Source organism: Ictalurus punctatus, chromosome 24 (assembly GCF_001660625.3).
Source record: "Ictalurus punctatus breed USDA103 chromosome 24, Coco_2.0, whole genome shotgun sequence".
In the NCBI taxonomy this organism is placed as follows: Eukaryota; Metazoa; Chordata; class Actinopteri; order Siluriformes; family Ictaluridae; genus Ictalurus; species Ictalurus punctatus.
In genome coordinates, this window is record NC_030439.2 from 4,880,511 (window position 1) to 4,892,448 (window position 11,938).

General features: G+C 40.9%; 1 protein-coding gene across 2 annotated transcripts; it reads left to right on the forward strand.

The window, feature by feature from the left end:
* Window positions 1-499: 499 nt before the first annotated feature.
* Window positions 500-10,624, forward strand: rbm24a (RNA binding motif protein 24a). 2 transcript variants are annotated; one of them, XM_017454707.3, is made up of 4 exons: window positions 500-975; window positions 2,241-2,364; window positions 2,545-2,599; window positions 7,909-10,624. In XM_017454707.3, the coding sequence occupies exons 1-4, from the start codon at window positions 808-810 to the stop codon at window positions 8,264-8,266; spliced, it is 705 nt and encodes a 234-aa protein (XP_017310196.1). In that variant the 5' UTR covers window positions 500-807; the 3' UTR covers window positions 8,267-10,624. The 2 variants fall into 2 exon arrangements, with proteins under 2 accessions (XP_017310196.1, XP_053531367.1); XM_053675392.1 differs by lacking the exon at window positions 500-975 and adding an exon at window positions 1,158-1,919.
* The last annotated feature ends 1,314 nt before the right edge of the window (window positions 10,625-11,938 follow it).

An 11,938-nucleotide genomic window follows, 5' to 3' on the forward strand; every position in this document is an offset into this window, starting at 1 on the left:
CACAACACAGGGAGAACATGCAAACTCCATGCGCACAGGGTCACGGTGGGAATCGAACCGTGGACTCTGGAGGTGTGAGGCGAATGTGCTAACTACTAAGCCACTGTGCACTCTTCTTCTTCTTATTATTATTATTCACAACATAACAGCAACAAAGAGACGTTTATATCAGCCACTACTAAGTAAAAAAATTTTTTAAATGGCCCACCATCTAAATAATATCTGGGTCGGTGGTGGTCTTATTATTCCCATTGATTCACTGAAATACTGTAGGCATCAGAATGTATGTCTTTCTCTTTTACACACACACACACACACACTTATCAAAGCAACAAGTGTTTGTGGACGGGAGGGGGGTAGGGGGTGAGCACAACTACTCCGTTGTCCGTTCTCCAGCTGTTCGTGCGGGTGGGCGCGTGCGGTGGGCGTGGCGATAGACACCGCCCCTCCCACATCGCTATGTGGGCGTGGTTTCGCCAGGCGCATTTAGGAATGGGTCAGAGGCACTTTTTTAGACGTCAGTTACGAAGCGGAGTTCAACCCACCTGATGATCTCCGGCACAATCCGCTCAACGAGTCACAAGTGACAATAAAATCTACCTCGAGTCTCAAAGTTGTGTCGCTTCCAAGCCGTGTTTTATACTGCTTCGTAACTCTTCGTGTTTTAAAAGAGAAACATATAGGAGAGATTTAGGCTTGTATATCGACTCAAACATTGCACTACTTTTTGTTTTTGTTGTTGTTGTTGTTTTTCTTCTTCTTCTTCCTAATTGCATTGCATTGCACGTGAGCGTTTGAGGACTGAGGATGCATACCACCCAAAAGGACACGACCTACACCAAGATATTTGTCGGAGGTCTGCCATATCACACCACAGATTCCAGTCTGAGGAAATATTTTGAGGTGTTTGGGGAAATCGAGGAGGCTGTCGTGATTACCGACCGACAGACTGGAAAGTCCAGGGGGTATGGTTTTGTAAGTATTGTTTTCCTCCTGTCTAAATCCTCCATACATGACATTATTCTCATCTGCATCACTACTTTATTATTATTATTATTATTATTATTATTATTATTATTATTATTATTATTATTATTGAAAAGCAGCAGCATCATCATCAACACATGCTCTCAGTAATGTGAAAGCTGGTGTCGTTTTAAACTGTGAACACACTCAGCATCCACATTGCACTACGAAACTCAGAACTCCTCTGATTAATCAGATTTGGCTGGGACAGTTCTGCGAAATTGGTGTTGAGGGACCATGTTGGTGTCTCTTACTGTGTCAGGGTTTTCTATGAAGCCAAAAACTCACCGAGCACACCAACACACAATACTCTACAATTCCCCTTTGATCAGGTTTGCTCATGGCTTTGATCTGTTGCTAATCGTCTGTGTTGTTTGAAGTGAAGAGACAAAGTTTTTGGGTGGGTTTGTGAATGAGTTGTTGGGGTGTCCAAAGTTTGAAAATGTCCTCTGGTGATAAAACATAAATCATTCCCTGCATTACCATCCTGCTGAAAACAAACAAACAAACAAATAAACAACAAAAAACACAGTAGAAACCATTGTGGAATTTGTAATGGTTATAATAGGAATTGTATTGGTTTTAATGGAAACTGTAATAGTCCATGTGGGTCTCTAGTGGTAATTTGTTGCTTTCTGATGGCGGCGTGTTATGTCTAGTGGATACCGTTAAGGACCTTTGTCCGTATTACGTCCTACTGTGTAATGGAATCCATTTGGTAATGGTTTTAATGGTTAACAAGTTTGTAATGGTGTTTGTCGTGGAAACCATTAGAACTTTCTGTGATGGTTTCTATTCTTTTGTTTTGTTTTTCAGCAGGGTATACTCTTGTTGGCTAAGGCGTAAAAGATTGAGTTGACAGAAAGTCAACAAACTGGCTTGACTGTCCTCAAGTGAGTGCAACAAATTGGATTTGTTTTAGACGTGATTCCGAATAATAACCCCGCTATTGGATCCGAACGTTGTTTTTATATTGCCAGACTAACCAGTCAAACGGTTCTCAAAACCTTGTGTCAGACGTACGCACATGCACTTTGTGGCCCAGTTACCGTGTAAAGTACCTCGGAGTGAAATAAGAGTGTCAGGACTGTAGGAAAAGAAGCGTCGAAGATGATAACCTGTGTGAAGTGTATTTCGTTTCGTTAACGACCGGTAGAGTAAAAGTCAACATCACTTCGTTCAACACGACATGTTTTTTTTTTTTTCTTAACCAGGTGACAATGGCAGATCGCTCTGCGGCAGACAGAGCTTGTAAGGACCCCAACCCTATCATTGACGGCAGGAAGGCCAACGTGAACCTGGCTTACCTGGGAGCCAAGCCGCGGGTGATGCAGCCAGGTGAGGGTTTCGGATTCCCTTTAGAAAACATGCTACGACTGGTGCAGCCTTGGGCATCAATAAAGCATGATCGTGTATCCATGTACATCCTGCTTTCAACATCATGACCTTTTTAGGGAACATAAAAATCCATCAGCAGTATCTTAACCAGAAATATCTTCCATTTATGTCTCTACATAGGATTCACGTTTGGTGTACCCCAGATTCATCCGGCTTTCATCCAGAGACCGTATGGGTGAGTAGCGACACTACATCGTATTGACTGTGTTTGATGGTGAGAAAGAATCAAACAAGTTAGTTATAAAACAAATATGTGTTGTATCTAAACCATACAAAATCATTTTCTGATACTGCAGCCATTTCTCCAATGCTGTCAGCAGGCTTATACAGTATTTACTTAGATACAGCTGTTTGTAATCTGTAATTATGTTGATCATCCATGGCTAACCACAGTGTCACAGCTTTTGAATATTTGATAGCGTTAAGACTGTGTGTCCTTTTTTACGAGTGTGTGTTTGTGTGTGTGTGTGAGATGTGTTGTTGTTTTGTTTTTGTTTTTTTTTTTAAATTGATTGATAGACACTGTAGCTTGACTCAATGTTGTCTTTCTCTGGTCCGACAGGCTCGATATGGGTTAAGCTAACTGATGGTTTGAGGAATAGCTCTGTGGGCATTGCTCAGATCAATAGCTACCGTACCTGTAGACTCAATCACACACAAACAAGCTCGAAATGGTGATTACATATGCATGTATGTTGGTTTTTATTTTGGTTTGGACTTTTGATTTTAATAGTGCATAGAGCTGTGTGTGCCTTTTTTTTTACCGTCATGAAGTGGTGTTAATAGCTAAAACTGTGTGCTTTTTTTTTTTTTTTTTTTTTTTCATTTACTGGGGGGAAAAAAAAGCTGGTTTGGGGGTGTTGATTTTCAGAATTGTGGAAGTGTGATAACTTTGCCACGGCAGCAAAGTGGGGATTTCCTTTGATGCTTTTTTGTTTATTTTTTATTTTTTGCTGTAGCTTGTTTTTTGGTGTCTTGTATTTGGAGTGAGTGCAATCTTTTTTGTGTGACATTGTTATAAAACCCTCTTCCTCCACCCAACCTCAACCAAACAACCCAACAACAACTTGCTTGCACGTTGCTGTTTTTTTTTTTCTTTCTTTTTCTTCTTCTTTCCCACTGACATCTGTCATGACCGTGATAGATTTGTAGGTCTTCCTTTTCCCTCTTGCACTCTTTTATGCTCATTTTATCTGTCTGCTTATTCCCCTTCTCTCTCTCGCTTTCACTTTGTCTTTCTCTCTTTTGCTTTCTCTCTCTCTCTCTCTCTCTCTCTCTCTCTCTCTCTCTCTCTCTCTCTCTCTCTCTCTTTCTTTCTTTCTAGCCCTATAAGGCATCATGCAGTAGATCCAGAGTCCCTGGAGACCTGCAGTCTTTCAATCATTGATATGTTGTACACAAGGGAAAGCGACTGACTCGCTTTCATTGGAAAGCCAACTCTCTTTATTATGAACTTGAAATTTTAATATGTTGGGGAAGTTATCCAGAAGGGCTTTTAGCCTTTGTATTACTTAATCTGGGGTGTGGGTGTGTGTGCGTGGGTGCATGTGTTTGCAGTGTTGCAAGCCCCTCAGTGTGACATAAATAAATGTCTGAAAGCTACAGGCCTCTAAACGAGCCTTTATCACATGGGTCCGTGTGGCGTTAAGGAAAACAAGCTTCTCCATTGTGCCACACAAAGGCCATAGTGCTGACAGTGCAGTCGCATGAGGCCTGCTCTCTCTCTCTCTCTCTCTCTCTCTCTCTCTCTCTGTGTCTCTATCTCTCTCTGGCTTTGAGAGCTGGCCTGCATCTCACATACAGCGATGAGATCCACTCTGGAAAACAGGCCCACTATAATGCCCTGTCACCTAAAAAGAATCTCTCACATAACAACAGTGCCGTGTAGGGCAGCTGAAAGGGAACCTCATGTTTCTGACCTCGGAGCAGTTGGCTCATGCTGGTATGGGGCCAAAGCCAGCACAATAGTGTCACATTGGGATGGCAGTTCACTCAAGCTGAAGTCAGTGTATTGATCTGTATATGGGGATTTATATTTTCTTCTATTGGTATTCGTACCTTTCAAAAGTGCAAAATGTTTGGAGCTGGTTCTCCGATTGAGGTTCTATTCAGAATAGCTAGGATTTAAAAATGGAGAATCATGAAGTAATCCAGTCATTAATAGTCTTAACGCATGTGTTACGCTGGCCTTTTAGAAAAGCACTCTGGTTTCAATGGATTCCAACAGGTGTGCTCCTTGGGGGCAAATGTGATGGACACTTTTTTTTTTTTTTTTTTTTTTTTACATGGCATTTGATTTCAAACCCTTATTTAGATATGAACTTTAATATGACTGTCCCCACCAGTCCTGTCAAAAGGAGAAAAAATGCTGTGGTCTGGCATGCCACTTAGTAACAGAGGTATTTTTAACCAGTGCCCGAGGAGGAAACGGACTCCTGGATCCCATGGGGCTGGAGTCTGTTCTGTTTACAGGCTCTGGGCCATTGGTGGCTGTAGGATAAATCTGTTGTCCATTGCACAACATGCCTCCAGTTTGTGGTCAAAGCACTAAAGGACACCGAACAGAAACAGTTGGTCGTTTGTTAAGTACATGCGATCAGTTTGTTTGACCTTGAAGAACGTTTGAGGAGAACATTGATTAAAATATGATTCGAAGGGGATTTCACAATGCTAACACCTTCTAGTTGTAAAAAAGAGAAGAGTAACCAATTAATATATGCTCACGGCTAAAGCATTTCAAGACAAAGATCATCATTAAGACGTAGAACTTCCTCTCCACCGGTTAAGATGATCTTAACTTTGCGATGCTTTTGGGAAACTGGGCCTGGGATCACAGCACGGTGTTGTGAAAGATTCCTGTCTTTTTGTACTTACTTAGTTAAATGTTTAGGAATGACTGTCAAGTTAGTAAACCATTAAGGCAGAACCAGAGCAGAGCTTCTACTCTTTATGTGGACCAGTCCAATAAACGTACCTTCATACTAAGATAGTCTTATCCAATGGTTCTCAGAGTGGGGTCACCTCAGCCTCAGCTAACCTCACCATGACTCGGCATTTTAAAAAATTATTATTTTAATCATTGAGTTCATATAGTTATTACCTGATTTGACTGGTCAGTTGAATTGAATGGACCTCCAAATGGTAATCCAACCTTTAATAACTCAAAAACAAGTAGCTCTATAAATAAATGTCAACTTGGACCTACTTGAAATGTTCTGTAGTTGAGTAATAAAACCCTCTATGACTCTGGTAACTAGGCCAAACTTTATCGTACCCGTTTAAATAATGGTCATGAAATAAATCTGTCCCGAGGCTGTAGTATTTATTTTGTAGTTAAAGGGATCCCTGGCCACCATAATGTTTGAGAACAAAACTGGGACTTCAAAATCATTGGATCTCTGTGCTGCAGTGCTTTTGAGTGAGAAAGGCACGGTGAACATGGGAGAGGCAGAAGAGCTACTGTAGGTGTGATTGCGACATGCTGTGTCGAGCGGACCACGACAGCTGCTGTTTGAGATGAAAATAACTGCAGTCCAGCTTCTCCTGTCATTCAAACGGAGAGCAGGCGATACAAACGGAGCGATCCAAACATCGTCATCTAATTTTACAGAAATTATTTACTTAAACTCAAGGAAAGTGATTGTTCGAGGTTACGTAACACCTCTCTGAACTAGTATGAGCCAGTGCTAAGTCTGCTGAACCAAAGCACGGTGGTGCTTATAGCTCCTTTAGCTAACTGGAACATGCAGTGGCCAAATAACGATGATTAAAACTGGTGTTGACTCACTGTGTATCCATGGTGATGAGAAAATGCCCAGCTATGTCAGCTATTCTCAGCTGTTCATTCTTAATTTAGAGCAAGGTTGCTCTGCTACTTTGGTCGCCTGCATGTGTGGTGTAATTCTGTAGTTAGGTAGGTGTGTGTGTGTGTGTGTGTGTGTGTGTGTGTGTGTGTGTGTGTGTTCATACATATGGTGTGTGTGTGTGTGTTCATACATATGGTGTGTGTGTGTGTGTGTGTGTGTGTGTGTGCGTAAAATAATTCTTCTAGTTCTGGAATGGAGTGTTTTTACTTTAAACTGTGTTTTGTGTGAGAATTGATGTATGTGCTTAGGTGTCTCTGGCATTGTGTTTTGTAACCCAATCTTTTATAGTGTGTGTGTGTGCGTGTGTGTGTGTGTGTGTGTGTGTGTGTGTGCTGTGCTGTTATTTATTCATGCCAAAGCAATGCTATCACCTCAGGCTGGCAAAGTGTCAGTGCAGGATATTCTAGAAACAGCTTTGCCCTTTGACCTGAGTGAGAAAAATGCTAGAGATTGGTTTGGTTGGGTTTTTTTGTTTAACTCTTCATTTTGTGCTTTGTGTGACCGAGCTGTGATGGTGATAATGATAGATTTTTTTTTTTTTTTTTTAAACGTTTGTGTTTTTATACTTGCTTCATTTGGGGCCATGATTTTTCAGTTTGTTGGTGGTGTGCTGGAAATAGGGTTGCCATGATAGCACATTTATAACCCCAGTTTTATCTTTTGTGCCATTTGATAATTAGCCTGGAGGGCTTGAATGTTGTTCTAACAAGCTTGTGTGCTTAGTTGAAGTCACACTTTAGGCCAAAACCCCTATTATAGATTTTTGTCCTTTCAAGTACTGCTCAAAAATGTTTTTGATTTACGTCATAACAAAAAGGAAACATTTGAGATATGATGAGAATGACATCTCTTCTTTGCTGAATACATCCTGAAAACAAAACAGCAAAGATGTTCCAGGGGGAAAAAAAATCCTCTCAAAATGCACTGGAGTACGTAATGAAAGGCAGAATGTGCTTATTGTTCCTGATTGCTTATTTAATCAAAACTCCCTCTGTGTGTGCCATCCAGCACGAAGCTCATTGTCTAAAAGCGGAGGGGGAAATGGCCAGCAGTGTCTCTTTTTGAAAACTGTCCAGCTGTCAAAGTCGCAGTGACACATTCACAATGCTCACCTCATCGGCTCTCGGCTTCCGCAGGGTCCCACTTTCCCCCTCTACTGAGCTCCAAAACAGGCCGTGTGACTTGCAGCATGCTTGTGCTATTGCTGAAAATTTGCTCTCCCTTTAATTTCTGCAGCTGTTGTTTCCCAGGTGAAAATTAAATTTAAATGTAATGGTCAACTATTAATATAACCCAATAAATATTATAAGTCTTGATTAAAAAATAAAAAAAAACCATATGAATGCATTTGATTAGTTATTATGGTCCAAGTCTAATATGCATTTGTTTTGAGCGAAATATCTATTTTGGCAACCCTATAACTCTCATAACCACTACAAGGCATTTCCTTGGTGTTGGTGGGAAATGGGGTGTGAATTTTAATTTTTTTTTTGGATTGTGGAGTTTGGCCACGGTGTGGGTTGTGCCCTGTGGTTGTGTTTCTGCAGATTAAACCATGTGCAGTTTGCAGCTCTAGTTTGTTGTGGCTAACACAGTGTTCTGTGTTTGTGTGTCGCAGGATCCCCGCTCACTACGTATACCCACAGGCATTCATGCAGCCCAGCGTGGTGATCCCTCACGTGCAGCCGACCACTGCGTCCACCGCCGCCACCGCCTCCTCGCCCTACATCGACTACACTGGAGCTGCATACGCACAGTACGCCAGCGCTGCTACTGCTGCGGCTGCCGCCGCCGCGTATGAGCAGTACCCGTACGCCGCCTCCCCCGCCGCAGCCGGCTACGTCACTACAGCTGGCTATGGCTACGCTATGCAGCAGCCACTGGCCGCTGCCACTCCAGGCTCGGCGGCAGCCGCCGCGGCCGCCGCATTCGGTCAGTACCAGCCCCAGCAACTGCAGGCCGAGCGCATGCAATAGCAGCTCATGGCACTGAGATGTGAGGAAAAGCCAATGCTCAGTGACTGCTCATTGGCTGTACAGAGGTGTCTCACCAGAGGGAGGATAATGTGATGAGGATGACGACTGATGGAGGTGTTTAAGTGAGGTGGGAACTCCATCGCTTTCCAACTTGCTGTGATTAAACCAAAAAAAAAAAAAAAAGAAAAAATGTGAAAAAAAAAAATCAGAGAAGGCGTAAAGACAGAGATGTAACTTTTTACCATTATCGAAACTGTTCTTGTTATCTTTATGCTTAATATTGATGTAGTGTATTTATTGCTAAAGGAGAACGCAATGACTAATCACTGTGGCTTAAGAAGCCTTAAGTCCAGATGCTGTCATTAAATTAGAAGACTTTTCTTCATGAAGGACTTTAGATGTCCGCACAGTGTTTTGATTCTGAAGCCCTCTAACTTACATATTTATTCTCATTTTTGAGGGACTTCTTCTTTTTTTTCCTGTTCTGTCGTCTAATGTGCATTGCGAGGTTTTGTTTTCTGATTATCAGGGAAATGGAGCATTTTTTTTTTTTTCTTCCAACAAATTAGTAAAGACAAACAAACTCTGCCAATCAGGGAGTAGGACACAACTGTGGAGAAATGGAGTGAAAGAAAATATAAATGTAGCTTTGTCTGGCATGTTCAGGATGGCCTTTTTATCTTCCTGATGCTGAATGTCCCCCTACTCTGATTCCCATTTTGACCTCTTGACCTATGCAAAGCAAAAAAAAAAAAAAAAACGACCCAAAAAAAAAAACAACAGCCGACGGGAGACAAAACAAACTGCGGAGATTTCCTGCCACTCTCCTCTGAAGGATAACGAACAATTTCAGAGCTCAACGAAAGGACATTACGTAGTATTATTTTTGCCTACTCGTTCACACACGCACACGTACAGACACTAATTTCCACTGTTAACTCTGTGCAAACTCATGTACACACTATTGCACACGTACACCTATTCATGCACACGCATTGTATGATAAATCCAAATTGACAAAAGGTCAGAGCTGGAGACTTGTGAGTGAGGAACAGGCAGCAGCTGATGTGTGGGGATAGACAGGCTCGCACACATACACACATGCAGACACACACAGATTGCTCTGGAAAGAACCCATCACTTGTGCTCGTTTGTTGAGCTGTCACATTTTAATCCCTGTGCCCGCTTGGGAACATGTCCCCCACCTTTCCAGCTTTGTCAGCAGTTCCACCCCTGTCCTACAGAGCCGGGCTGGAGGTTTAAGCGCAGACTGCGTTCCCCTGATCCCCTTCTGACATCACCCTCAGCACCTGCCACCGCATCTCTCGCTCATGAGCAGCTCCTCTCTGGAACGAACGAGTGAGAACGTGAGACAAGCAGACTTCAACAATGAACCAATGAACATCCATCAGTCAACCAAACTCTGTCTGTCTAGAGAAATGTCTGTGCACCAGCATGTCTTTCTTTCCTAGTGAGAGATTAATCCATTCTCTGTTCTCTCATGGCTTTGTACTAAAAAGCAGCACTAAAGCTGAGGGCTCAAACACAAGTCTGAGAGTTCACAGTGCCTTACAACTGTAATGCTATTTAAAGAGGAAAGAGAACTGATATTTATTTATTTTGAGAGTTATGCTGCGCTCTAAGGACGGAGACTTAGTGGTGGTACTGTATTAATAATAACAATAATAATAATAATAATAATAATAATAATAATAATAATAATGTATTCATCTCATGGCATATTATAAGTTACTGAGTAGATTTAGTTATAGTATCATTAACATACTCAACCAAAAAAAAATGTTGATTTATTTAAGATAAAATTCTGTATGTGCACTGTACATTTTGTTTTTCTATACCTTATGAATTTTAGAGCATTTCATTAAATATCTGCTAGGTTAATGCCTCTTGTAAGATGTTTATTTAATGCAGGCCTATGTGCAGGCAGGATCTCTCTTTTTTTTTTTGTCATATCTAGAACTGTAGAAAATAAAAAAAGAGGAAAAACTCCTTGTAAAAACTAAGCAAAATGCTGCTTCATACACTAGAATGTATAGTCCTTGTCAAGGTTCAATATCTGTGCTTCTACTGCTTTTAATATACAGTACATCAGATGGGCTATTTTACACTGTCGGGAATTTTTATACTTGAACTTGAACAAGGGAAAATATGAAAAGCAATAACAAACTTTTTAAGGAAGCATTTCATTGTCACTGGATTTGGGCATGTAAGGTGTTATTTACTATTTAATGTCGATCCAAAGGTTGTCTCAGTAAACCTAATTTAAACCTTATTTCAGATTTTCAACACTATTTACTCGAAAAAGAAAATAAAAGGTTCTATATTTCAACCTTCAAACTGCTGTGTGTGTCTCTGTGTGCTTGTTATGGTCCATATGAAAACAATTGTAAAAAAAAAAAAAAAAAGAAAAGAAAAGAAATTGTATAAAATGACGACATTTTTCCTTGTAAAAATTTCAACTTCTGTAGAAAAACTTGATGAATGTGAATAAATGTGTAAACTATGTTATTGAAATCGTTTGGAGGAAGAAACAGGTAGAAAAGTTTGAATTGTTCATAATGGCAGTGTTGGGAACCAGAGATTTTAAGCAAATGCGTACTGTTCCTTAGAGACCTTTTTATCATAGTTGTCAAGTTCAGGAGATTGAACTTTAACATATTTTGTATGAGCTAGTATTCTCTGATTACTTCACTGTGATTTATATGTGTAAACCCACATACTCTAACTTTTGCAGTTCACATTTATTGACCTTATTTATATTTATTCAAATATGTTGAGAAGGTTGATTGTTTCTCCAGTGTCAGCCATGTCACTGTTTCATATCACTGGAATATATCATACTCTCTATCTATCTATCTATCTATAAATATATACTACAGATAAACTGTAGCAGAATGATGATGAGTGAGCAATAAGTGAGAGAGACTAAAGCAGCCAGTGTAGAAGCACTCATTCAAGGAAGAATGAAAGGGTGTAGTGCCGTTGCTTCAAATGCCAACTGAAACTGAATATCAGTGTTTCCATGATTGGCAATTCATGATGAAAATGACTCCAAGACAATTGATCGAGGTGTATGGAGATGGATAGGGAACAAAAGTGCTGTCATTTTCCATCGTAGAAGCTGTGACCCTAGTTCCTATCACAAACGTGGCAAAAAAAAACAAAAACAAATGTATTTTTCTTCATATCACTCTGCTTTACTTTAAATCTTAAATGTGAATCATGCTGAAAATTTGAACAATGGATTTAACTCCTCTTTCCACTGGAGTGGTCCTCTTGATTACTAACTCCCTGGTCTACTCTCACTTTCCATTCATATACTCTATACGGCCAAATTAATGTAGACACGTGACCGTCACACCCATATGTACTTTTGAAATATTTCATTCCAGATTAACTCTCCTTTGCTGTTCTAATAACCTCCACTATTCTGGGAAGGCTTTCCACTAGATTTTGGAGCGTGGCTGTGGGGATTTGTGTTCATTCATCTACAAGAGCGTCAGTGAGGCCAGGCACTGATGTCAAGCGAGAAGGGCTGGCACACAGCCGGCTTTCCAGTTCATCCCAGTGGGGCTGAGGTCAGGGCTCTGTGCAGGACACTCGAGTTCTTCCAGTCCAACCTTCTCAAACCATGTCTTCATGGAGATCGCT

Excerpts from the sequence above, each read along its gene's own strand:
- rbm24a (XM_017454707.3), top strand. The coding sequence starts at position 808 with ATGCATACCACCCAAAAGGACACGACCTACACCAAGATATTTGTCGGA. Across the intron at positions 976-2,240 it reads AGTCCAGGGGGTATGGTTTT|GTGACAATGGCAGATCGCTC; the intron begins GTAAGTATTGTT and ends TTTCTTAACCAG. Across the intron at positions 2,600-7,908 it reads TTCATCCAGAGACCGTATGG|GATCCCCGCTCACTACGTAT; the intron begins GTGAGTAGCGAC and ends TGTGTGTCGCAG.